This window comes from Delphinus delphis, chromosome 4 (genome assembly GCF_949987515.2).
Source record: "Delphinus delphis chromosome 4, mDelDel1.2, whole genome shotgun sequence".
In the NCBI taxonomy this organism is placed as follows: Eukaryota; Metazoa; Chordata; class Mammalia; order Artiodactyla; family Delphinidae; genus Delphinus; species Delphinus delphis.
This window is the reverse complement of record NC_082686.1, coordinates 75072980-75100574: the sequence shown is the minus strand read 5'-3', so window position 1 is coordinate 75100574 and position 27595 is coordinate 75072980. Positions and strand designations below refer to the sequence as shown.

General features: G+C 39.0%; 1 protein-coding gene across 1 annotated transcript in view; it reads right to left on the bottom strand.

The window, feature by feature from the left end:
• The window catches only part of LOC132424409 (probable cation-transporting ATPase 13A5), a 102595-nt gene extending 75435 nt beyond the window's left edge, over positions 1-27160 (bottom strand). Inside the window, 8 exon segments of the mRNA XM_069540652.1 lie at positions 1781-1820; positions 1822-1910; positions 4484-4553; positions 10186-10266; positions 10371-10436; positions 10641-10792; positions 11470-11643; positions 27098-27160. Coding sequence (XP_069396753.1) covers positions 1781-1820; positions 1822-1910; positions 4484-4553; positions 10186-10266; positions 10371-10436; positions 10641-10792; positions 11470-11643; positions 27098-27160 — 735 coding nt within the window.
• Between the last annotated feature and the right edge of the window lie 435 nt (positions 27161-27595).

Here is a 27595-nt window from a genome sequence, read left to right as displayed (position 1 = left end):
TCCCTGGTGGCGCAGTGGTTGGGAGTCCGCCTGCCGATGCAGGGGACGCGGGTTCGTGCCCCGGTCCGGGAGGATCCCACATGCCGCGGAGCCGCTGGGCCCGTGAGCCATGGCCGCTGAGCCTGCGCATCCGGAGCCTGTGCTCCGCAACGGAAGAGGCCACAGCAGTGAGACGCCCACGTACCGCAAAAAAAAAAAAAAAAAAAAAGAAAAAGCCAAAAAAACAAAACAAATAAATAAATAAAACAAAGCCCTTCTAGTCCTCACTCTCTAGCTCAAAGTGTCTCCATTGACTTAACTTTTCATTTTTAGGTCCTGTTTTCTAACTCTTTAAATATATATTGCGTTTCTTTCATTTCTCATCAAACACTTCATAGCTCAAAATTTGTAGCATCTAAAACCAGACAAAAAGCCAACCTTAGATCTAATATTTGCTGAGTCACTGAAATAGAGTAAAAACAAAAGATCTCCTTCAGTTGGGCTTGTTTAAAGCCTCCATGTCTGCCTTACTGACATGGGCCCAGACTTTACTCTGCTGATAGCTAGAATTCATCTCTCCTCTCACACGTAGGTTTGACTTTCTTCCCCAGCTATGTGCTACTTTGGAAAGTGCTTTTTTATTCGTGCAATTCTATTGCACGTGCAATAGAATTTCATTTATGAGGAGCCGGAAGCCCTGACTCTGTCACAAACCCACTTTATGACCTGAACAAGCTCCCTTGTTTGTTTCCCCTGGAAATCTTAGTTTCCTCTTCTCTAGATGAAGGATGAAGTTTGAGAAAACTAGGTGATTTCAACAGTTCAATAGGGTTGACAGGTGGATACAGGTACCATTGTTCCCTGTGTCTAAAAAGCCAATTTCACAGTCAAGTTTTCAAAAATATACAACAAATACAGTGAGACGCCCTTTGGATGTTGCCTCATAATTTAGCCTGATGCATTTTTTTTTTTTTAAAGAAGATGTTGGGGGTAGGAGTTTATTAATTAATTTATTTATTTTTGCTGTGTTGGGTCTTCGTTTCTGTGCGAGGGCTTTCTCTAGTTGTGGCAAGCGGGGGCCACTCTTTATCGCGGTGCGCGGGCCTCTCACTGTCGTGGCCTTTCTTGTTGCAGAGCACAGGCTCCAGACGTGCAGGCTCAGTAGTTGTGGCTCACAGGCCTAGTTGCTCCGCGGCATGTGGGATCTTCCCAGACCAGGGCTCGAACCCGTGTCCCCTGCATTGGCAGGCAGATTCTCAACCACTGTGCCACCAGGGAAGCCCTAGCCTGATGCATCTTAAGCAAAGTAGTAGAACATTTTCTAGAAAGATGCTGTGGGAAAATGAGATTCAGAAGGGCTGTGGTAAGTAATATTCAGCTAGATTCCACTTCTGAATGTGTTGCTATACCATTTATAAGACTGATTTTCTTTAAAAGGAGGATTTTAAATAGCTGTAAGATGAACAGCGATAGTAAGAGAGACGGACAGGTACTATGCTGTCATCATTAATCCATCACTGTTTTCTTTCCCACCATGCTCAGACACAGCCTCAGAGTCCTGCTAAACATTGTATTCAGTGCAGCCATCAGTTGATAATAAGAGTTTGCAAAGATGTTTAAATCTACCTAGCATTCCTGAAGCCCTCCTCCTGAGGTCCCGTATTTAGTAAGCCCTTGCTTTTTCTTTTGTTATGACTTATGTTTAACAAAGCAACTCTTTGCTTTCAGTGGAAAGGCCATAGGTTTGGCTTCTTGTGCAGCTAGAAGCTAAATAGAATCCAGCTACGATTTCTGTTCTTACCTGTCGCAAATCGTACACACTTAAGACAATGGAGAGAACAGATGATGATGGCCACTGAGTATTCGATGTAACCCTGAGACAGCCACAAAGTGAGGGTAAAGGCTTGAAACACGTAGTATAGATTTAAAACCTATGAAGGTATGAAAAGAGCATCTGGGTCACTTGCATGGACCATAGCGGCAGTCAAGATGATGTCATTTCTTTATAGAATTTTTTCTTCCATTTTTACAACATACAACAATAGAATTCACTTAGAACTCCGTTAATTTCAGTAGAGACAATGTCAAGCACATAAAATGTGATATAGTAGAAGCAAATTTATTTTAAGCACTCAGAGCCATGCCCACAAATTGATCATTCTTATTTATTTTGAATTTTCAAAAATATTTGACCAATAACAAAATCTAACATTTTACCTTTTTAAACAGATGTACCCACAATGGAGAAGACACATGATTCAGACTCTTTTAAAAACAAACTTCAATTTTGAACTTTTTATTGCAGGTTTCTTTTTCATGTAATCACATGCTGCCAATGTAGTCAAGTTGTACAATGAAAATTAAAGATTCCACTTTTATCCAGGTCATTCATTTACAAATAACATACTCTCATGTCACAGGTCTTAGTAAGATCCTCTGAGAGTCAGTCGAGTCAGCATGGACCTTCCCTTGAACAAAGAGGGAAGGTCTTACCCAGGGAAGGGAAACGTCTTATCCAAAGATGCAGTGAAAATCATGGGTAGAATTTGTCACCAGCCCCAAAGATGGTCATCCATGTAGGTATTTTTGGTCTCTTAATAAGATCTTCAACTTTTTAAATTCCCTCAACTGTCCCCATTTTGGTCTTGCTGACTTCACTGTTAATAATAATAGCAGAGAGGGCAAACCCCAGGGAGCTAGAGAAGGTCACATGACCTACACACAGCTTGAATGAAGAGTCCATCTGAGCAAAGCAAGGATTCTTTTCTTGATGACGTGCTCTTTATAATTATTATGAATTAGATGAAATAGTACCTAAAACCACTGCCGCTTTTTCTTACTTCTACTTTCTATAATTCTCTAATATATTAAATAAACTTCTACCTTAGTCCTAAAAATGAACTGACATCTGGTTAATAAGTTAATAGGATATATCTTAAAAGTTTCTTAAACTCTTGGATATATTTTGCACATTAGAGAAGCTTGTGTTCCTTAATGTTTTTATAATTTCCGTTGCAACATGTTTTCTTACAAATTATAGCTCTTCTGTCTGCTTGGCATAAAATGCTTTAATTGTATATTACACATTTGAGATAATATGATTTCGAGTTTGTATAAACTCAGTAGAAAATTGGTTAAATACTTCTTGTAGAAGAAACAACACCATTTAATTTAGTTCCCTTATTCAGTATTCTTTTGAAACCAAATGTGAAGACATAGCTTTACTTTTTTTTTCCTACTAAAGGCCTAATTCATAAGTGCCAGAAAATATTAACACTCTTTTCAAAATAGACTAAATTGACACTTGAAAGAGTCTTTGGTAATTTGAAAATGTACTTGAATAAGAAGTTTAAAAAGCATCCTGCTTTTTTAATAGTAAGAGAGATCGTGCATATGTGGAGGCATGGGGTATGGGGGAAATCTCAGTGCCTTCCAATCAATTTTGCTGTGAACCTAAGACTGCTCTAAAAAAAGTCTAAGAAAAATTTATTTTAAAAAATGGTCACGTTAAAAACCCAAATGACCATCTTTGTGGATTAGAAATAGACTAGAAACATGCAGCACTGAGTGGGGACTGATTGATCAGTCTGTTGGTTTTCATACAAGGACTGGAGATCAATGACTAGGAGCTCAATGCTAGGAGGAATAAGCGTCCCACAAGTGGCAGGGGACAAAACCAGCCTTGCCCCAGAGCAGAGGCTGAGAAAAGTCACAACCAGCAAGGATTCACCAGCAGAGGGAGGAATAGGAGAGACAAGTTGGTGATGCAGCTGTGAACCTGGCCAAGCCCCAAGCTAGCTCGGGGCCTGCATCGAACAGATCCCCAAGGGACAGAACACAAACCTCCAACACAGGCCCTAGTTCTGAACTGGGGACACATGGGGACTAATAAGAACCACCAAAAAGGGAGCGTGAGCACAGAGAGGAAGAGAAATGGAAGAAGGGAAAGTCCCACCCAAGCTGAGCTTACCGAAAGCAATAACTTCGAAGCATACAGAGAAAATATTCTAAAACAAACAAACAAAAACAGCAACCAAGGAAGAAGTCACTCTCAAGAAAATGGATATAATAGAGTGATAGAACAGTATGAGAAAGACCAAAATAATCCTTTCTCAATCCTCAAAGAGATCATGAAATAATAACAACCCTCCCCACTCCCCCCACTCATCACAACCACCATGAAACACCGAAAAGAACAAAACGAACAAACAGGAGAGTATGAAACGGGAATCTGTCCCTCACACTGGGAAGGGATTTGAATTTAAAACAAGTGGTTATTGAAAAGGGCCAGTTAGAATTCCTGGTATAAAATATACATATTTATTGAAATAATAATAAAAAAGAAAACCTCAATAGACAGGAAACGCATAAACTAAAGTCACCGGGCATAACAAAAAAAAGTTGCACAAAACACAGACTTTTGTCTACATCGATTTCTCTGAGTACTAGAAAGAAAAAAGGAAAAAACAGGAGTTTATTTTCAAAAATAAACGAAAACAGTTACCTGTTTAACAAGCATCTTCCACGTGGGTTGGATTTCAACCTCAATGGCATTTGACCCCCACACTAATCTTCTGTAGGAGATTGATCATCTGTTAGTGTCACAGCTACATGCTCATATTAATACGTGAGTACAGACCACACTAAGCAGGAGTCCCTTCTCTACCCTTTAGGGACTTTGTGTCTTCAATCAAAAATTAACGTGCCAATCTCAAAATACTAATATATTTTTAAATGAAAGTTAGTACATGATGGACAAAGTTGTTTTTCTGGTTAAAATATATCTTAAGTACAGTACAACTCAAGAATCAAAATGAAATTAGAAAGGCATTTTGAGTTTTTTTTAAAAAAATAATTTGATTATATTCTAAGAGCAGCTAAAAAGACACAGATATGAAGATATTCCTAGAATTCTCAGGCATTCTAGACTGCCCTTGATGTTGGAGATCATGTCTATCTTACCTTGATATCTCCAACACCTAGGACAGGTCCTTAGCATATGAACTCAATGAATACATGAAGGAATGAGCCAATGAAGTGCAAGATGGTATATGGTCCTCACGGCTAACAACTTGTAAATCCACACATATGTACATTACAATAAGAAGCCCTCAGGGAGGGATAAATTAAGAGGTTGGGATTAACATATGCACACTATTAACATATGCACACTATTATATATAAAATAGAAAATCAGTGAGGATCTATTGTATAGCACAGGGAACTCTGCTCAATACTCTGTAATAACCTATATGGGAAAAGAATCTGAAAAGGAATAGATATATGTACATGTATAACTAAATCACTTTGCTGTATGCCTGAAACTAACACAACATTGTACATAAACTATACTCCAATATAAAATAAAAATTTAAAAAAAGAAGTCTTTGTGTTTGCATAGCAATTTACAAAGTTCTTACAAAAGATTCTCTCATTTGATCATCACAATAGTCCAAAAGATGTGGTACATGTATACAATGGAATATTACTCAGCCATTAAAAAAGAATGAAATAATGCCATTTGCAGCAACATGGATGGACCTCCATGAGACCTGAGAGTCCTGTCTCACCGGCTTGAAGTCCTCAGAATGTCCGCCAAATAAACATAATTCTCAACTTTTAGGTTGTGCGTTGTTTTTTCAGTTGACAGCCATGTTTGAATCACAGACAGGCATGCCCCTTGCTACTTCATCTATTCCACTGTCTCTTGCCAAAAAGTATTGCATGTTTAGGGAATTGTGTACTCATCTCAATCTCAGCACAAGCCAAGCAGAATTTTCAGGGACAGTGACCAATGGCTGAGCAACCGGAAGGAATATGAGGTTTGAAGCTGGGTCACATGAACAAAGTTCCAAGGAACAAAGGAGAGGACATGCCCTGACTTTAGAAATCTGACGAGCTGGCAGGGGAAAAAGAAGCCCTAGAATTATTCCAGGTGGCCTCACAAAACTAAATAGTCAGAATGAAATTAAGCAGACTTGCCTAATATTCAGAACCATTCATTAGGGGAATAATTGCTTCGGACGTAGAAGGTCCCTCTCCAAAGAGATGGAAGGATTTCTTAACAGGGGAAGTGATGAAGGGCATCTCTGCACTGGCTAGGAGCTGTGCTTGAAGGAGCACCATGAGATATTAGTAAACCTGCTGGAAGGTATTTCTGAAAAACCAAGCATGAATGACTAGGAATATTTTCTTTGGCGATGGTCTCTATCTCTTTTCAATGTGATGATTTGTTCATTCATTCATCCATTTATCAATTTATTCACCAAATAATTGTTGAGAATATGTTTTTTGCTAGGCCCTTTAGGCTCCACATGGTGAAGACTAGGCTGGGGGTCCTCAAAGAGGCAGGAGGAGCATGTCAGAATCACTGGTGAGCATCTTCAAACTGCATGTGACCGCTCGGCTTCCATTCTGATAAGCCACCAGTAGAGTCCTTGGCAGGGAGGGAGGCCTGTAGTTTTCCGAACAGTTAATACTAAGCCTCAGGATTCTGGCATGACTCGTTTCTATGAACTGTGGAATTTTTAGGGAGCGGGTTTATTAGGGTTTGAAAAAAGTTCCCAGGTGATTTTGCTAGCTAATCCCTCACTCCCCTAACATACCCACTTTCTAAAGGAAGGGAGAGCTAAGAAATTCACAGATGCATAGAAACGGTACCCAATTTCTGGGATTTGGGTATGGTTGTAGAGTATAACACGTATGTTGGTCTTAGAGCCTTCCCATTAAAAAATAATAATAATAACAAGATAGGCATGTTTTGAGAAACTGCTTTCGGGGGAAACATTCCCTATTTTAGCAGTACTTGAACCTGCTTCTATACTTTATAATTTGTACAGAGAGGATCCGTTTTACAAATGACAAAATGATTTTCTTTTTTCACATTAGTTCTTATCTGTGACCTGTCTATTTCATTTCCTAAAGCACATTTTCAGATAACCTCAAGTTCTTGCAGGGTTTCAAGCCCTATATGTGAGCTAAGTGAGATGCTTCTCATCAGCTTTTGGGGAAAGTGCCTGGAGCATTCCCAGGCATGAAGATCCAGAAAGCAGAGGACCAGGAGGGCATCTGGGGGTAGGTGGGGATGGAGAAATCCCAGGATCTCCAGAGAGACCCAGGACTTAGGCTTACTCGCGCTGCCATAAGGTTTTGCTCTGAAACAAGGCCTTAGAGTTAAGTGATTTTATACTTTGAGTGGATTCAGAGCCATAGAACCATGGGTTATATTTTTACATAAATTATTGACTTCTAACCAAACGCTAAGATTTGAGACAATCTCATTGGATTCCAGAAGAATGAGTAAAGCCTGTCTCTTCTACTCCAACCAAAACTTCCTTGTTCTTTTCTCAAAGAACTGATCTGATGGGTGAGTATCTATATGAGGGCTGTATTCTAAGGATGGAGCTTTCCAAGGGGAAAAGGTCATGGTCTATAGGCACAATTTCTTTTCTGACGTTTGCTTCCCACAAGACCTGAGGAGTAAGAGAAAAGGGTTTCGTAGCAGCCCTAAATCTCTTTCTCTCTCCCCCGCCTTCCTCTTGCTTCTTTTCTCTCTCTCTTCTCCTGGAAAAGCTCCCACCAGCTTGGAGCTGAAGCGTTGATGGCAAATCCACCCTCTTTTGCTGCTGTCACTCAGATTTCTTTCCTCTGGTACTAACAGGCATGCCTTTTTTCTCAGTGGTGTGACAAGAGTTGAGAATTAAGTTTGGTCCTGCAGAATCACCAAGCCAATTATGAGTACCACTTTCACAGCTCCACATTCAGCAATGTCACACTGAAATCAGCCATGGTTGGAGTATTCCCATTAGAGACATTAGCAAACCTTAGCCACCAAAATTTTTTTCTTCTAGAGTTCTGGGTTACCAACAAGGCAATTGGTCTGGAGCTAACCCCTGATTAGGACGTGCCTGGATCTCTACTGCCAGAAAGTTCTCCTTCAGGAGGCTAAATAAAGGAGGCAAATGTAAATAAGCTAAATAAAGGTGGGCTAAGGGAAAAGATGAAGGGTCACTCAACTTAAAAACTGTCCTAATAGGAAGACAGCTTGGATGAATGAGGGATGAGGTAAGTGTGTATTTTCCATAGGGCCCTGTGTCCCTGCGGTAAGAGAATTACCCCAAGTGTCTATGGACTTGTCTGGGACAGGCACTAAGATGCGAAGTTGTGTTCGGTTCATGAATGAATGAAGGTAGGGGCAGGGAACCTCCTGGAATAATTTTCCTGCTTTCTTCCTGATGCCCTCTGGCAATTTCTCTCCAGAGTAAAATTATCACAGCTGATGTCTTGATTTGCTTTTTGCTACAGGAAAGTGAGACTATGAACATCTGTGCATTTTCTCTTTGCCTTGCTGCTATGAAGCCTGAAAGAGGAAGTTGTGTTTAGATTTTGTGGCTTTTTATGATCAGAGATTTCTGTGTATCCCTCTTCCTTTATTTCTTTTACTGAGTCCTTGCTTTTCCTGCAAGCAAGCTCGAATTGATTTAGGAAATTGATAAGCTGTCATTCAACCAACTAATCAATCACAATAAATTTTTGAAAAAACCATTTAGTCTTACACTAAAATATAAAAGGGAAAACTGGTGGGGGAGCGGGGGAATGCTCCCTATTCTACTTGCTTTCTTTACTCTCCAAAGAGAAAAACCCACAAAATAAAATGTGGCTCAATGATTCTAAGTAGATTGTCTCCTCTAGTCTTCATATTTGGGAAACTATATTCTGTGTCTTGCTTATTAGATTGTCAAGTTCTTTACTGTGTGGACCAGATTTAAATTTAATTATGTATGATGTTTACTAAAGATTGGCACTTGATAAATAAGGACAAACATGAGGTAGCTACACGATGGGAAATCTTTCCTGTGGAAACGGTTTCCTAGGCAGAGTATATCTATATTTATCAACTAGATTTCCTAAATGGATCAATCCTTTAAATGTCCTGTGCTTAATGCTATTAAAGCAATATGTTTTTAATGACTTTGAAAACTTCTTGTATTTCAGTGTTTTAAGCATTGTATCTGAAATCTTATATAATGATACCATCTCTAAGGCACTTTGTAATATTGTCATAATCTAGATGCCTGGTTCATTTTGCATAGTGTTCAGTCAGAGGGAAGACTTGAAAACAATAACAGATCAGTAGCTCGCAGGCTTGGTGTGAATACAAATTATGAGGGTGCTTGCTAAAAATGCAGTTTCTTTTCTTACCACCACCCCAGCTTCTACCTACTAAATCAGAATTATGGAGGAGAACCCAAGAACCTGTATTTTAAGTACAAGATTACTTCTTAGCTTGAGAATTTTTGTTTCTGACTAACTGTGAAGATGGTCAGGCACATCCTTCTTCTTGTCCCTAAAACTGGGCAAGAAATGAAGGTGACTATTAAGATTCCTGGGAAGGCTTGCAATGGTTTACTTTCAGTCACCAGGATTCGCCATTTCAAATTACAGATGAGGGAAGCAGGGACTCTAGGTCACTGTGAGTTAACAAGGAGCCTAAGAATTTCCTGTGCTACTATTATACTATGATTTTCTAATCTATTGGCATCTATAGATCTCATTCTCATAATTGTACCACTATTCTTTGTCTCTCTTTCCTTCCAGTCAGTTAATGTCTCTGAGACGATGACTAAGTCTTATTTATCCTTAGGTCCCTTGTGCCTTGCGAAACGCCTGGCATATTAGAGTTTAGTTCACAGATCAATGAATGCATTTACTTATTCATTCCTTCCACACATATCTATTGAGCTTCTACCATGAATCAGGCACTGTTCTAGGTTCTGTAAATAACAGTGGTGAATGACACAATTAACTGAGCAAACAAAATCCTTCTCTCCAGGGCTGGTTCTCCATAGTAAAATGCAATCATCATATTGTCTTTCTGTCTCTCAGAGGATTTGGAGGATTAAGATGCTGATGTTTATGAAATGACTCAAGATTTTTTGAGGAAAGAAAAGACAACACAGAGAATACTGTTCTATAATCCTGAGAGAAAAGATCAAATGTTATTTGCTTGTACTGTTCTTTCGGTCTTTTCTTTTTAATTAGTGTGCCTAAGATGAGAATAAGTTACGACATCTCTCTGATGCCAGTAAATGAGCTGGGGTTATATGAAGCTGATGAAACATTATGCCAACAATTCACTGATCATAAGCGATGTGGTATCTCCATTTCTGCTGGCAGAGTTTACTCCAGGAGTACCACAAACCCCACCTGACCTCTTGTTCTCCACCGGTCAGACCCAGTCCAAACGTATGATGGATGTTGTAGCAGGTGCTGTTATCTTCCAGCAACCTAGGGTGTGGTCAGGACAGGAACCGTACTTCAGTTCATGGTACTTAACAAATCAGTGTTCTTCCCGTAGATCCTGATGAGTGCTGAGGAAAATTCGGACTTACCCAACTTTCTGAAACCTCTTCTCCAAGTGGTTCCAAACATACCTGATTTTCTGCACTTGGATACATTGCAAATGCAATTACAAATGTAATAGAAAAGTTGTCATTCACCCATCAGGGGAGGTGACGGTTGTCTATTACATGCAGCTCTCACTTTCCTTGATACGTAGCTGTAATTCCCAGCCCAGCAGTGTGATTTTCAGAACTTTCATCCAATAAATACATTATTTTCTTGTAACAAAAACATGCCATAACATTGTACTCTTAAAATCACTTACTTTTAATTCTGGCTTCAGTATGGCTTGGTTTATGACGGAGTGGTAGTCAGCCAGCAGGGGTTCTTCTGGGTTCTTGCTTACAGGAAACTTCAGTGTGGATCAGTAGAGGCAGATTACCTTCTTCCTCATATGTCTTTGAAATTCATCCTAGAGAAGAAAATCCAGCCCATAAATTCTCCAATGTTGTTCAATAAAGCACTCAATCAACCAAATACCTACCAAGTGGTAGACCAGTTGTTCCCAAAGTTTGAGCTGCAGATAAGAGCATCAGCATTATCTTGGAACCTGCTACAAATGCAGGTTCTCAGCCTCACCCCAAACCTACTGGATCCAATATTCAGCAGTCTCTGTTTTAAAGATCCTTCCAGGTAATTCTGATTTGGACTAAAATTTAAGAACCACTGTGCTAGGGAATAAAGAGAAAGATACACTTTGCAAGAAACTTTATATCTAGAAAATAGTTTCCAGCTATCTTAAAATCACACCTTGATGTGTAAAATGTATAACTTCCTCAAAATACATATTTCTGAAAAACTGAACAATCATTCCCATGTTATGTCTTTAAGAGTTATAACACGGACAGCCACTGCTCATGTAATGGCTAAGGGCTCTCACAATGAGCCTGACATGGTAGAAATTTCTCCAGGCTGATGTGGAGGAAATGCCCTTCATTCCTGAGTCAAAATAAGACACAGCAAAGAGACGGCAGAGATAGTTTTGCCATCTCCTATTTGTGGACAGGGAAACTTAAATAGAGGAGGATCCACTCTGGAATGCTGGCCATCACAGGCTGTGCAATAGATGCAACACAGAAGGACATGCACCGTTGTCCTTAGCAAAATAGTGTCTGCTTCTTGCAAGGAGCATGGGATACAGTTGGCCCATACCCTCCACTGCGGCTTCCAGTAGAATAACAGGAGAAGGACCCCACAGGTCAGCACGGATGTTATGAGGCAGAGAGCTCTGCGTAGATTCTGGGTCTGGTAACCAAATACCTCCTGGAGAGTAAATAAAAGATTTACTCTATTTTTTTCCCACATAAAAACTCATTCTGTTCCAAGACACACAAACGTTACATTCAGGGGTTGGTTGAGAAACAAATCTAGTTTTGGCTGGTTGAATCAGATTGATTGCATACAGCTGTCAGCTGATATAATTTAAAAAATTCCAGGAAGGACTCATTTTGCTACCTTGGCACATGGAACTAAAACATTAGGAGCAAGGAATGGACAGACTTATTTGGTTCTAAATACTTATAAGAGTCACCTCAGATTTATAAAATACTTCATGTTTTGGATCATATTTACTTCTTTTAGATATAAGGTTTTTAAAAAAATTATTAATGTGAAGTTACTGGAGGAAGATGATAAAATTATGACCAATGTGATCCATACTTATATATCTTGCTTTATTCAGATTCAGATTTGTTTTATAATAATATGATTAAGAAGGATTGAGAGTGTGCATAAGTGTACTGATTTCTAAAACAGTAGGGCAATATAAATTATGAGATTATTTGTGGACATGAAAAACTTTCAAAAGACAGCTTATAGGTATTTACCCTGAGAGTAACATGCTGAAATATTTCTATTTTTAATAATAGGCTAGTTAATGTTTGTCATGAATTGAGTAAAGACTTGAGATGTGGTTTTAGGGGAAGATAACTAGCCAAAAACAATAGATTTGCTTAATCAAAGGTAATTTTTAGTTTCCATCTCCTACAATGAAGTTTCACAGCATTGTTTTTTAAATTTCAAAAACTAGATATTTAGTGTGAAGACCCAGAGGGCTCCTGAGTATGAATGACATTGTTACTCTACCATTATTTTACTTTCTGGTGTTATTTTGTGTGTGTGTGTGTGTGTGTGTGTTCTAAGACTGAAATCCCGGGTCCAGATCATAGGGCTATAATGTCAAGAAGATAGGATTTTACTGAGTTTCTATAGCACTTTCAGTGATGGAATCTCCTGAATTTTATGCCAGTTTAGATCACGCTATAATAAATCTCTTGTCTTAATTCTTTGGAAAAGTTTTCATCTTCACTATGGTCATTTTCATTAATATTTTCTAATAAAGAACTCTGTGGTAGATTAACATTTCAATAACAGTTGTTGAAAGTAACCCTTAGACATATTGAAAAGGTCACAGGCTTAAGAAGCTAAGACATAAGTTTGAGTCACCACTCTGCTAGTTTTCAACTATGTGAACTTAGGTAAATCATTTCACCTCTAGGGAATCCCAATTTCCTCTTCTACAAAACAATTAGAAATATGTGCCTTACAGGGTACTTGTGCTCAAATGAGATAATGTCACCTTAAGTGTTCTGCAAAGTAATTAAAATATTAAGAGTTCCTTTCCACTACTCCTCAACACAATCACCTACCTGGGGAAACAATGACCGTTAAGTTTAGTGATGCTGCCACTCTATTTGGAGATTATTCATGATAAGATTTAAATGTAACTTAGAAACATGTGTTCACTGTGCTTTTAAGCATATTTTCAGTTGGATCTCCTTTCTCTCTCCTCTCTTTCCTCTGATTCTGTAAACCTGTTTTGGTTTTATTTGTGAATTATAGGTTTATTAGACTCAAATAAAAAGTATATGCCAGTTCACATATTATGTCATAAATATGCATTCTTTTACAAAGTTATTTACAGGGGCTATTGCCAAAGCCAAGGTGTGTGCAAAATAGAAGCAGAACAGTTGGAATTTTAGTCCAGCTTGTAGCTGAAATGAACACATTTCAGGAAAATGGCTTTCCTTTTTTCTGTTTACTTACACACAGCAGTGGCATTGGTAATCATAATTCTGATTCCCCTTCAGGTCTTTTCCATACTTTTTTTTTTATTCAAAAAGGAACTCACAATGCTATCAAGACTGCAATGAAATCACTATAGCTACACACTGCTAACAACCTTATAAACTGGAGTAATTCTTTAGGGAAAGCAAGGTGACAAATTGTACTAAGAATTATAAAGATGTTTCTATCCCTTGAATCAGTAATTCTGCACTAAAAAATATACCCAAAGGAAATAATACAGAAAGTGGAAAGTGATGTATATAAAGATGTTCAGCACAGCATTATCTGTAATAGCAAAATTATTAGAAGAAACAAATGATAGCTAATCATTCAATAAGATGTGGGTCAAAACAATGGGCTATTGTGGGGCCATTAAAAACAAAATGTATGAACTCAATGTAGAGTTATGGGACATTATATGATATAATGCTAAGTGAAGGAAAGAACATAGAACAGATAAAGTAGATGGAAAACAAATAGCAACATTATGAACTTTAACCCAACTATACCAGTAATTCCATTAAATGTAAATGGCCTTAATTCTGTGACTGAAAGCAAAGATTGTCAGACTACATAATAAAAGAAGATCTACTATATGCTGTTTACAAGAGACACACTTTAAATATAAAGAAGCAGATAGATTATAAGGATAAAGAAGGGAGAAATGTATCATGCAAAGACTAACAAAAGAAAATCAGTATAGCTATATTAATATCAGACAAAATAGACTCTAAGAAAAGAAATATTATGAGAAAAAGAAGGACAAAGATCCATTCAACAGAGAGACATAACAATCTTAAATTTTTGTGTACCTGTAAGCATAGTTTCAAAACTTATAAAGCATAATTGATAGAACTTAAATTCGCTCTCATCATTGAAGATTTTAACACATAAGGAAGGAAATAAAGATAAGAAGAGAAATGAATAAAATAGAAAGCAGACATACAATAGAGAAAATAATGCCAAATTTATACTTTGTGAGGTTAATAAAATTGATAAACTCAAATAAATCTGAGTATTTTTAAGGTTATAAAAGAAAATGAATGTGTAGCTAAAAGCCTTTCTACCAAAAAAAAAGAGAAAAAAACTAAAAAACAAACTTCAAGCCCAGATGGGTTGTGAATCCTTTCAAATATTTAAGGTAAAAATGATACCAATCTTTCACAAACTCTTTCATAAATAGAGGTGGGAATGCTCCCAAGTCATTTTATGAGGCGAGCATACTCAGATACCAAAATCTGATAGGTATGTTACAAGAAAGGAAAATTACAAGCTAAGATCTGTCAGAAACATGGATGAAATAATCCTGAAATATATCATCTAACTAACTCAGTGATATATTAAAAAGGTGATACATCATTACCAAATGGAATTTATTCTAGGATTACAAGGACTTGAAAATCACTGTATTTGGTATGTTAACTTTCAGGAGGAAAATTATAAGGTGATCTCAATAGATACAGAGAAACTTTCATAAAATTCAATACCAATACATTAAGAAAAAACAGAAAGAAACCTCTCAGCAACCTAACAAGAGATAGGAACATCTTTCAGCTGACATCATGCTTAATGATAAAATATAGGCCTCTCCTGAGATCACAAACAAAATAAGGTTATCAACAATCACCACTAATATCCAGTATAGTACTGGAAGTCTTAACCAGTGCAGTAAGGCAAGAAAAAGAAATAATGTTTACAATAATTGGAAAATGAAAAGTAACAATACTGTATTATATACTTGAAAGTTGCTAAGACAATAAGTCTTAAAGTTCTCACTACAAAAAAGAAGTGGTAACTGTGTGAGGTGATGGAGGTGTTTGCTAACGCTATGGTGGTAATCATTTCACAATATTTAAGTGTATCTAATCAACACGTTGTATACTTTAAACTTACAAATTGTTATATGTCAATTATATCTCAATAACCTTGGGGAAAAAAGAAGTAAAACTCTTTTTATGAGTATATAATGTGATTATGTACATGAAGAAATGAAAAGAATGTACAAACAAATTATTAGAGGTAATAAGTGAATTTATCAAGGTCGCTGGATATTGAGCCAATACAGAAAAACTAATTGTATTTGTATATACTAGTAACAAACAATTTGAAAATAAAGTTAAATATCATTTGCAATACTATCAAGGGAAAAAATCAATTATCTTGTAATAGTTCTAACAAAGTTGTACAGGACCTCTAAATTAAAAACTACATATTATTGCTGAGAGCAAATATCTAAATAAATGGAGAGATATATTAAGTTTGAGGACTAACCATTAGCAATCCCATTTAACCAAGTGTTGATAGAGGTCATAGAACTGTACACTTGAAATCAGTGTACTTTATTGACACCACTGTATTATATATGTCAATAAAAATAAAATAAAAGTGGAGTTTTTTATTAGATATTGTTCCAAGCAGGTGGAAGTTACTTTAATTACTTCAGTGAGATTGGATTGAGAAAGAGAAAATGGCAGGAAAATTTGAAAAGTGATTGAAAAAAGAAAAAGACCAGAGAAGGGGATTTCTATTGGAAATAGGAGGTTTGGTGACCTGGGAATACAGTAGCTGCCTCCTGGTGTGGTTGATTGGGAAGTGCTGACATACATAGGAGCAGAGATAAAATCACATCCCTGTAACCAAGATAAATTTCTGTGACAGACATCGCTTATGGCCGGGGACAGCTCAATCAAAATATCAACAGTTTTTTTTTCCCTATCTGTTAAAAAATAAGTAAGTAGATAGTAAACCTAGATAGCAGATAGTAGATAGATAGATAGATAGATAGATAGATGATAGATAGATATAAAAGACCTTGTTAATGTCAGAGTAACTTTCAGAAATAAGTAGCTCCTTGAGCAAAGATGAGTAGAAGCAATGTTTTTGCTTCTTTGATAAACTGGCCTCATAAATCTTGGTAAAATTCCTTTCTATCATTTCTCAGTTTTCCCAGAGTTTATGTGGCTAGATATGGGACTTGAGGTTTAAGATAAAAGAATCACTACTTTATTTGGTACTCTTTCAATCTACTCCCAATTGGCTTGCCAATGTTTATGTGATTCGAGTTTATCATGTTTCCATTTGACCGATTAATCTCAAGTATAATTTGATTGTTCTAGATGATTAGTCTTCTGATGCAGTAAGAGTCATTCAGATTTCTCCTAAATATTGATTTACCTCTGGTAAAATCCATTAAGAAATGCAGGGTAGAGGAGAGAGCCAGGAACAATATGTGTGCCATGAGAGGAAGGTAAGTAGAATCCAGAGGTCTTGTAAATGTAAAGATACTGGGAACAGGAGTGAGAGCATCAGAATCTCAACCCCATTATACGTGGCTCGTTGCAATAAAGTGAGTTTTGCCACCTATTAGCTATGTGACCTCAGGACTTAACGTCTCTAAGTCTCAGTTTCCATCTCTGTACTTAGGGGATATTAATAACACACACCTGGAAGAATAGTTGTGAAGATTAAACAAGAAGTGTAAGGTGTTGAGCACAAAGGAAGTGCTCTGTCACGGTTAGCAGTGGTCTGATAATAGGTTCATCCAAAGGAGGAGAGAGGTGACTCCTTCAGTTTTGAGTTGCAATACACTGAGTCAAGGATGGTAATGGAAACGGGCTGTGTTCCACAGGGTGAGGACCCCAGATCTGCCACCTATTAGTGGAGTTGAATAGCACAGAGGTTGTGCCCATCTTCACATAGACTTGAATTGTATTCTCTCTAAGCAGTAATGTTCCCTCGCTTTTTTGTTCCCCACTAGAATTCTGTATTCCAGATAACAGGAGAGGTAACACAGCCTTAATTGTCTTTTTCTAGGACCAGAATACGGAGGAAGCAGCTTGGATTAGGAGTAACTGAAATTTGCACATGCCTTTTGACAGGGGTTGTTCCCTAAGGTCACAATTTAGAGCCCTATCCAGGTCTGTCAGCAGAGCCTCTGTTCTTTATAGCCCACCCCATTGCCTTCTAGAAGCTCTCACTTCTATTTCTTGCTCCATCACTTGCCAGTTAATGTGATCTGGGTAAATGATTTCATTCACTGAACTTTAGATTCCTCATGTGAAAAGTGTGGCTGGTTGTAAAACACAGTGGAAGTAGTCTGACGTCACAGTTAAAAGCTTGGGATATGGTGTGAGAAAACCAAGTTCAAATCATGCCTCTACCACTTAACCAAATATCTGACCTTGGGTAATCCACTTTACTTCTGTTGACTCAATTTCCTCCTTCATAAACGGAAATAAGAGCATTAACTATTTTTCTAGGGTTGTTGTGAGAAACTAATGTGATAATGCATGCAAAGCATTTAACACAGTTCCTGAAACATTTTGAACACTCAGTATATGTTGAGAGTAAATATTAGCTTGGTTAATTTACAACAAAATTTCAGTGGATTAAAAGTGGCTAGTCCCATTGGACTCACTGTGAAATGATTTGACCACAGGCAATATTTAGAGCTAAATATTATTTGCCAAAACCATAAGTTGTGTTTCTGAAAGTGATTGATCCAGTGGCTTAAATGGAATTTTTGCTTTTCCCACTGAGCACAAATTGTCAAAACTGAAGTCAAATGCAGGCCCAAAAGAAAACTGCTCACCTTTGTAATATGTGAAACTAGGAAAAAGGCTTTAAGATAAACACCAAACTAATTAAATGATTAACAGATGTAGTAACTATATACAGAGCACACACAAGCACACACACACACCAGTACAGCCATCCTTCACTTGCATAGGAGGTAAACAGTGTGACAGAGCATCCTCTGATGCTTACCTAATGTGACCTTTTATACGTTTACTTAGCTGAGCCTCAGTTTCCTCAGCTGTAAAATTGATATCTGAGTAACTAGCTCATAGGGATTCAATGAGAACATACAAGAAGTACTAGTACAGAAAGGGCATTTAAAAAAACATGTTTTTTCTTTCTTTTCTTTATAGGTAGTTCTCACAGCTGCAATCAGAGACAGAGCTAGGATTGGTCATATTCTTCAGGAAAGGAGAATTACAGGGCCCAGTTTCATCTAAGCATGGTTTCCTCACCAAATTCCCTTTTGGTGGGATCCTCTTAGTCTTATGGAATCACCTCCTAGGGTCTCCTCCTGTCTTTGTTCTGGATTTTTATTGCCTCTGGAGCAGTAACATTTATGAACCACTGGTCTTGTAAACAGGTCTTTTTCAGCTTTTGTAAATCATCTTATTCTTATGTTCACCATTCACGTGTTTATCCATCTGGAATATCTGTTGCATACCCACCATGCAAAGACACAGTAGTGATTCAGATTTTTTTGAATGGGTATTTTGGGTTACTTTCATAACACTTTTACTTCCTCAGACCAGATTCTTACAGCTCAAAGTTGTAAATTGATTTACTCAACCAAGATATCACATAAATAACTCTCAGTACTTCAATTTTCTCCTGTGGATGGCAATGCCAGCGTTTTGCTGTGACATGTTAGGCTTTTCCATGAGTGAGAATGTTCCAGTAGTCTTAGAGTAAGTTATCTCTTTCTGTGTAATCCTCAAACTTTTAGTCCTTTGAATCATGGCCAAGGAGATAATATCTCTGAGTCCTCGTATGATGCTAGAATTCATCATGTTTTATCTTCTTTTTTTAAAACAACAATCACAGCACCCAGTTTCTATTTATTATTCACAATCTACCCTTTGCTGTCTTTATCTAGACATGCCAAATTGTGTTCTTTTATGTGTTAAATGGGAGGATATTCTTAAAATGCTCTCTTATCTCTAACTCTGCCATGTTTTAAAGTTCTTTTCTTTAATGTTAGGATAATATTGTCTCTAGGTAATGAATCATGTTGGTGTGGTATTGTTCCTCAACCTTCTATTACTGGTTTAGTCACATGTAGTAATTTGTGTTAGTTATCACTACTTGCCAAATGTTGTTAATTATAGTTTCCTGTATTTTCCCTGCATTCATGCCATGAAGTGCCTTTTGAGTAAGGATAAAATGTCACGAGTACTTTCACTTTTGTCTGCATTTGGCAATAAGAACTAACCTTTCTGGACATTTGCTTAGGTGTCATTTAATCTTCCCAAGAATCCTATGAAATAGACATTATCATGTATTGAAATAGTTATTATTATTAATAATATTTGTAAGTTATTATTTGTATATCAAAGAAACTGAGTCTTGGCGGGGGGGGGTGGATAAGTTAGGAGTTTGGGATTAACATACACACACTACTATTTATAAAATAGATAACCAACAAGGGAACTAAATAAATATTTTGTAATAACATATAAGGGAAAAGAATCTGAAAAAGAATAGATATATATGTATAAATGAATCACCTTGCTGTACACCTGAACCTAACACAACTTTGTAAATCAACTTCACTTCAATAAATAAATAAATAATAAAAATCTTTGCCAACCCCCCCCCCAAAATAAAATAAAATAAAATGTAGACATGTTGACAAACTAGAAAAATAAAAAAGACACTGAGCCTTGAAGAAGTTTAAAATAGGGACTGTCCTGGTGGTGCAGTGGATAAGTATCCGCCTGCCAATGCAGGGGACACAGGTTTGAGCCCTGGCCTGGGAAGATCCCACATGCCGCGGAGCAACTAAGCCCGTGTGCCACACTACTGAGCCTGCGCTCTAGACCCCACGAGCCACAACTACTGAGCCCACGTACCACAACTACTGAAGCCCGCGTGCCTAAAGCCCATGCTTCGCAAGCCACAATGAGAAGCCTGTGCACTGCAGCGAAGAGTAGCCTCCGCTGGCCTCCCGCTCGCCGCAACTAGAGAAAGCCTGCGCACAGCAATGAAGACCCAACACAGCCAAAAATAAATGAATAAATTAAAAAAAATGTTTTGTTTAAAAAAAAGTTTAAAATAAGTACTGAAATAGCTTAATCTCTTAAATATCCCCCTTATGTTTTTTTTTAAAAACATCTTTATTGGAGTATAATTGCTTTACAATGGTGTGTTAGCTCTTTCTGGAGTAAGTAAAGCCATTCCGTCTTTAGAAGTGTGAATCAAAATCCAGTGCCAAAGAGATGTACATAATGTCACACTCAGCTGTAGCCACGCTCATAAAGTCAGCCAGGACTACTATAGCAAAAGTGCTATCACGTCGTGTTCCTGGAAGTAAAAGTGCAGCTGAGGACCTTTGATGAGGCTAATGGCGACAGAGCGCTGAAAGTACATCAAAAGGGAATGAGGCACATGGGCTGGCTAGCAGGGACAATTTCTAGAACCAAAATTCGCCCTACGTCAAAGGCATGGATGGGGCAACATGGCATGTTCTGTTAAAAGTTATTTGTGGAGCAAGAGCATCACTAAACAGGAGGAATGTCTCAGGAATTATTTGGTTCAAATTTATCTTTTGGAAAAAAATAGCTGTACACCATCTTTCACAGATGAACACCTATTGTCTGTTTTTTTTTTTTTTTTTTTGCGATACGTCGGCCTCTCACTGTTGTGGCCTCTCCCGTTGCAGAGCACAGGCTCCGGACGCGCAGGCTCAGCAGCCATGGCTTACGGGCCCAGCCGCTCCGCGGCATGTGGGATCTTCCCGGACCGGGGCACGAACCGGTGTCCCCTGCATCGGCAGGAGGACTCTCAACCACTGCGCCACCAGGGAAGCCCCTAAGCCATGTAATCTTGAAGGAAGTCCTTGATCTCCAGAAGGAGCACAGTCCAGACAACACTTTAATTTATTAAGCTACAAGCCACTGAATCCTGCCGACAGCCATGTAATCTTTTTTTTTAAAAAAAATCTTTAAACCATGTAATCTTTTTTTTTTTTAAACATCTTTAAACCATGTAATCGTTTTTGTTTTTGTTTTTTTTTTTTTGGCGGTACGCGGGCCTCTCACTGCTGTGGCAGTGAGAGACCTCTGTTCTACAGAGGTCTCCATTCTCTTGCTGGTTGTCAGCCAGAAGTTACTCTCAGTTCTCAGTTCTCAGAGAACACTCAGAGCTCCTTGCTACACTGAACCTTCCATCTTCAAAGATACAATGGAAAACCTCCCTTGCATCAAATCCCTCTCATGCTTTAAGTCTCTCTGACTTCAGGAAGGGCCCAGTTTCTTTTCTCGGCTCTCCTGATTAGGTCAGGCCCATCCAGATTCTCTCTCTCTATTTTTTAAATTGAAATTTAGTTGATTTACAAGATTGTGTTAGTTTCAGGTATACAGAAAAGTGATTCAGTTATTTGTTTTCAGATTATATTTAAGTTATTACAAGGTACTGAATATAATTCCCTGTGTTATACAGTAAATCCTTGTTGCTTATCTGTTTTATGTATAGTATCTTGTTAATATCTGTTAATCCCATACTCCTAACTTGTCCTTCCCTCCCTCCTTCTCCCCTTTGGTAACCATACACTTATTTTCTATGTCTGTATCTGTTTTATATATAGATTCATTTCTATTATTTTTTTTAGGATTCCACACATAAGTGATATCATATAATATTTGTATTTCTCTGTCTGACATTTCATTTAGTATATTCTCTAGGTCCATCCATGTTGCTGCAAGTGGCAATGTTTCATTCTTTTTCATGGCTGAGTAATACTGCATTGTGTGTGTGTATATATATATATATATATATATATATATATACCATATCTTCCTAAGCCAGTCATCTGTTGACAGGCACTTGGGTTGTTTCCATATCCTGGTGATTGTAAATACTGCTGCCGTGAACATTGGGGCGCATGTATTTTTTTTAATTAGAGTTTTCATCTTTTCCAGATATATGCCCAGGAGTGGTATTGCTGGATCATATGGTAACTCTATTTTTCATTTTTTAAGGAACCTCCATACTGTTTTCCACAGTGACTACACCAGTTTACATTTCCACCAACAGTTTAAGAGGGTTTCCTTTTCTGTATACCTTCTCCAGCATTTATTATTTGTAAATTTCTTTTTGCCATACAACATAACATAATCACAGGAATTAGAGCTCATCATACTTTTGGGTGCCACCCACACTCAACCAGAGGGGATAATACAAAGGCAAAGCTCATTGGAGGGGTGTCATGTTAAGATTCTGCCACCACAGGTGATTAGGAAGTTCTTCCATAAGGAAAATAGATCAGGCTGGACTCTACCAACCTCTACTCTGTTCTCCACAACAGCCACTTAACTATTGGAAGACAACCACTGTGATAGTTCTTTGGGGAACTATTTCCAATGTCTTTTAAACAGTTCTTACATAAATTATAGCAGGATTTATTTCCTCTATTCTGCAGAACAAACTCCAACAAGATATCCAAGGACTTTTTTTATAGTTATATCATATTGGCAACTAAAATCCAGGCATAACCAAATAAAGTACTTTTCCATGCATAGCTAAGCCCAAGTCATTGATCCCCTCACCTTGTATTTTTCTAATAACTTAAGACAAAAACTCAATAATGAGGCCTGTTGCACTGCATCTTGCCAACTTCTCCCCTACAATCCAGCCTAGAGAACTTTTTTGTTTGTCTGCACCGCACGGCACACAGCATCTTAATTCCCCAACAAGGGATCAGACCCATGCCCCCTGCAGTGAAAGCATGGAGTCCTAACCACTGGACCACCAAGAAAGTCCCTAGAGAACTTTTTGAATCTTGATTCTGTCATCTATAGTGTTCTCTCTAGTGAGAGTGAGGTGTCAGTTGAAGTTAAGATAAACTTGCTGTCACCCAATCTGTTAATATAAATGGTGACTAAACAGAGGAAAGAGAAAATCAAGTTCACTTTTTAATTTTCAGTTTTAGTCCCTTGAGTTTTGTTTTGTTTTTCCTTGAATGGAAGATGAGGAGAATGTGACAGTGTTTAAAATAATTCAGATGTTCAAAACTCCTGATTTTTCTTAACAACTCTTCACATACTGTTTTTGAAATGGTAGACCTCAAACAATTATCATTCCCCAAGTTTAATCAGAGGCAGGGGAAGTATTCTCAGCATCAATTTCACTTATTTGTATTTCTGTAATTTTTAAAGCCACATGACAACTCCTGACTCCTTGCATGTAAATCTACCCTTCATATTTTCATAGCATTTTCCATCTTTCCTATGTGACCCTCGCAAACTCTGTGAATCAGAAGGGGTAATTGATGTCATTCTTAGGCAACTAACAAGGTCCCAAAAGGTGTCCACAGCCACCCAGTCAGCAGTGGAACCTTGACTAAGATCTGCTCTCTTTTTGCCTTCTGGGGCTGCTCCCACCTGTGATTTTGACACTAGTGTGGTGGGCATCTGTGCAGAGGGGAGCCCCGATGGAATGGTTGGGATTGGCAACCGATACGAATCACGCAGCACTTCTGTCTCAGGAGCAGAATCAAGACGATCTCTGGAAAGTAAATGCAGCAAGCATGGCCAGAGGGGACTCCGAAAGAGAGGATGCTGTGCACATTCTGTGCCTCCCGACATGCCTGGCTGCGGGGAGATATAATGCCTTTTTCATAGAGGAGAGTAATAATAATGCTAAAATGATACCAATCGTTCATGGAAAACATCCCAGCCTTTCCTAAGGTGGTTCCACGGAACAGTAGTCTTGAGGGTATCTGTACGCCCTGCCCAACACAGACAGGAAGGATTCCATGGATACATACATACGTGTGAAATAGAGCACACTGTAATGCCCCTTTTGGAGATTCACAAAGAACCACAGTATACTACAGGCTCTGAGAGGGCCTGCTGTCATTGGCTTGCCTGTTTGACCTAGTATTTCTCAAACCTAACTGCTAGGGGGAAAAAGCAGACTTTTTATACAGTAAATACTTATTATGATATTGTACAACAGAAGATGTTTTTGGAAAGTGTGTCTTACCTCATTTAATCCGCACCACAATTCTGAATGGTAGGTATTACTATCCTCATTTTACGAATAACTCAGAGATGTTAAATAACTTACCCAACAGGACCAGAATTTAAACCCAGGCCTGCCAGAGAACAAATTTCATTCCATTAGGTAGGAGCTATACAGTCCGAAGGCTCCAGGCTCATTGAGGGTCTGGGGCTGTGAAGGATGCTGTGGGCTGTTAGTGAGTCTGTGGGTCCTGAGAGGACCACAGGAGGAGACAAGAAAAGCTGACTGTGAATGGAGGGGCTGATGAAACGCGGGGCAGAAGAACGGAGACACTTTTAGGAAAAAGCCACGTGAAGGAAAAAGAGACCCCTGGGGCCAGATGGGAGTGGGAGGGTGGGAGAGGTTGGGAAGGACAGTCAAGGCCTGTACAGTGAGGGCATCTGTCACATTGGCTGTTGTGCGGGTGACATGAAATATTGCTTGTCAAGCACTGAGCACGGTGCCGACACAGGAGGTATAAGCCGCTCCCCCCCAGGAGGAGCTTGGGGTGGCAGAGGACAGAAGCTGATACAGCAAGGTTCAACTGCGGAGGCTCCTGCCATGCCTTCTGCTGTGCTGAGCTCAGCAAAATGACCCAAGCCTGCGCATGGCTCATCTCGCAGACCCTCACCGCCCGTGGAGACGGTTTCTACCTCACGCCCTCTTGCACATCACAGTGCTTGTTCCCTTGAACTGACGACTGCAAGAAGTCAGATGGGGCCATGGGGAACCTTCAGGAAAGGAAGAGCAAGTGAGGAGAGGTCGTAAAACCACGGACTGACAGGCTTCCAAAGGCTGGGACTAGACTAAGCCCAATTTGACTTTGGCCCACTGATTATCTTAAAAAAGAAAAGAAAAGAAAAGAATTTTTTTCCAAAGTTTATAATAAGGCTATTTTACATAAGCATACAGATTTCTGGCTTCCTTTTCAAACTTGAAAGATCCGACAGCACTGGGCCTGTGACTTATAGGACAGCAAGTGCCCCGAGGCAGGTGGCAAATCCTCTCAGCTGTGCACCTGGGTCACCCCCTGTAGCCTACCTGCCTCACCAAGTTTCCTGATCCACCCGAGTAGGTTTTGCATCTGTGCTCTCTGCCTAAGCTCTTGAGTAAGATTTATGGAGAGGTCGATAGCCTGTCCCCCTCACCAGGATGCCCTGACAATGAGGTAAGCCTAGCTGGGAGTCCCTAACAACGTTTTTTTGGTGGATTTCTCTAGAACTATTTGATCACCAACAAAAAAGAAGAAAAGCGGCTCCTGATCTGTTATCGAATCCTTTGATACTCACGCCCTTTCTATGGTTAAGAGACGGAAAACACGAGGCTCTAAACTTCACCAAAGCAACACCTAGTTAGATAAGAATTAAGAGCAACCAGAGATTTTCATGAACGCTCGTCGACATGCTGAAAAAAGATTAGATCCGGCACAGAGTTGTTCGGTAGGAAACACAGGTGGGTAGGTTTAAGTCTTTGCATCCCTTCAGTCCAAGGATTTTAGAACACTGTCCCACTGTCAAGATCAGTGGGTTACAATAGTGTACGCCACCGATGTGAGCCCCTTTTGTCATTTCAGTTTCCCAGCAGCCACTTTAAAGAAGTAAAAAAAAGCGAGTGAAGTTAATTTTCACAATATGTTTTATTTTACCCAAGCTATCCAAAACATTGTCATTTCAATGTATAATTATTAATGAGATATTTTACACGTTGCTTTGATTAAGTCTTCAAAAGCCTCTGTATTTAACACTAGAGCACATTTCCGTTGGAACCAGCTACTTCTCTAAAACCACACGTGGCCAGTGGTTGCCTTATTGGACAGTGCAGTATACATGAAGTCACTTATTTTCTGTAGGTTCACAAATGCGGGTAGGTGGGGAGAGAGTGGGTATGGATTTCCCATGGATCTCATGGGGAACCAGAAAAACCAGTCAAGTAACTGATACCTTTCTGATATATGAACCACGTCCTCTGGGTTCCTTTCCACCCTCCAGTGCGCCCTCTCTCTTCCATACCCCCTTTTTCTTCATCTCCCTTTCTCATTGCCTAGCTAGAGTGTGAACAGCACGGGGTGTGGAGGGGGAAGGAGTGAACTGGTTTCCCAGCCTGGCCCTTGGAGGCTGAGGACTTTGGGCAAGTTACTTAACCTCCCAAGTCTCAGATTTCTTGTCTATGAAATAGGATTAATTCCTTCCATGAGTTCTGAGGATCAAATAAAATAATAAATCTAAACTCCTCAGCACCAAAGAGCTATTGCAGGAGTTTTCAAGTTTTTCATGATTATTTTTCAAGATTTATCTGTGTTAAGTGGTAGGGGCAGTGTGAAAAAAGAATCGGAGAAATGAGAACTTTTTTTTTTAACGTGTGCTCAATCCCAGGTCACGCTCTATTCCTTCTTCAGTACTTGGTGCTTAAAATCTCTCCTGGCTCTTGTAAGGCATGATTTCAGCCCAAAGCGCTCTGAGACCAAGTTATTCAGATATACTAAAGATAAAAGAATTTTTTTAAAAAAGTGTTTCAGTTTTTGCCTGAATTTGTCTAATTATATGGAGTGCCAGATAATGAGGATGAACACCTCAGTGAGTACCCCGTGGGAGTGTACACCGATGACTCTGCAAAATAGCTGAGGGGAGCTTCTCTGGTCCAATCAATGCACATGAGGCTGGCAAGAATGCCATCATCTAGAAGACACAACTTTCTCGCCCCTGCAGGTCCCCCACTATGAAGGTGTGCCTCGTGGATCTCCAGGAGACTTACCAGACTTAAACCTCTCCAGTTCCTAAAGCCAGCATCACCCCAAGTAGCCCACAGGCTCAGGCACTTTGAGAAACTATAATAAAAAGAAGGGAAGACTCACCAGTTCATTCTCTCCTCCTGGGTTGAGCAAAGCCCGATGGTCCTTCCTACTTTCCTCCTCCATCTGAACTGGACCTCCCGGCTAATTCCTTGGGGAAATGTCAAAACCACCGGGGCTTCTGTGAACTCAGAACAATCACTACTTGTCGTTGCTGTTCTCAGGAGCTTTTAAAATCTCTTAGCACATGCCTTACCTATTAGGCTTACAAAGGAAAGAGAGGAAATACTTTCCTCAGTCACAGGATTGGTCTGTTAATTTATCCTTTTTTTTTTTTTTTAGCAGGCAATGATGCTATTTTTTTTTAATTTATATATTTTATTTTATTTTTGGCTGCATTGGGTCTTCATTGCTGTGCGCAGGCTTTTCTCTGGTTGTGGCAAGCGGGGGCTACTCTTTGTTGCTGTGTGCGGGGGCTTCTCATTGCGGTGGCTTCTCTTGTTGTGGAGCATGGGCTTCTAGGCATGTGGGTTTCAGTAGTTGTGGCACATGGGCTCAGTA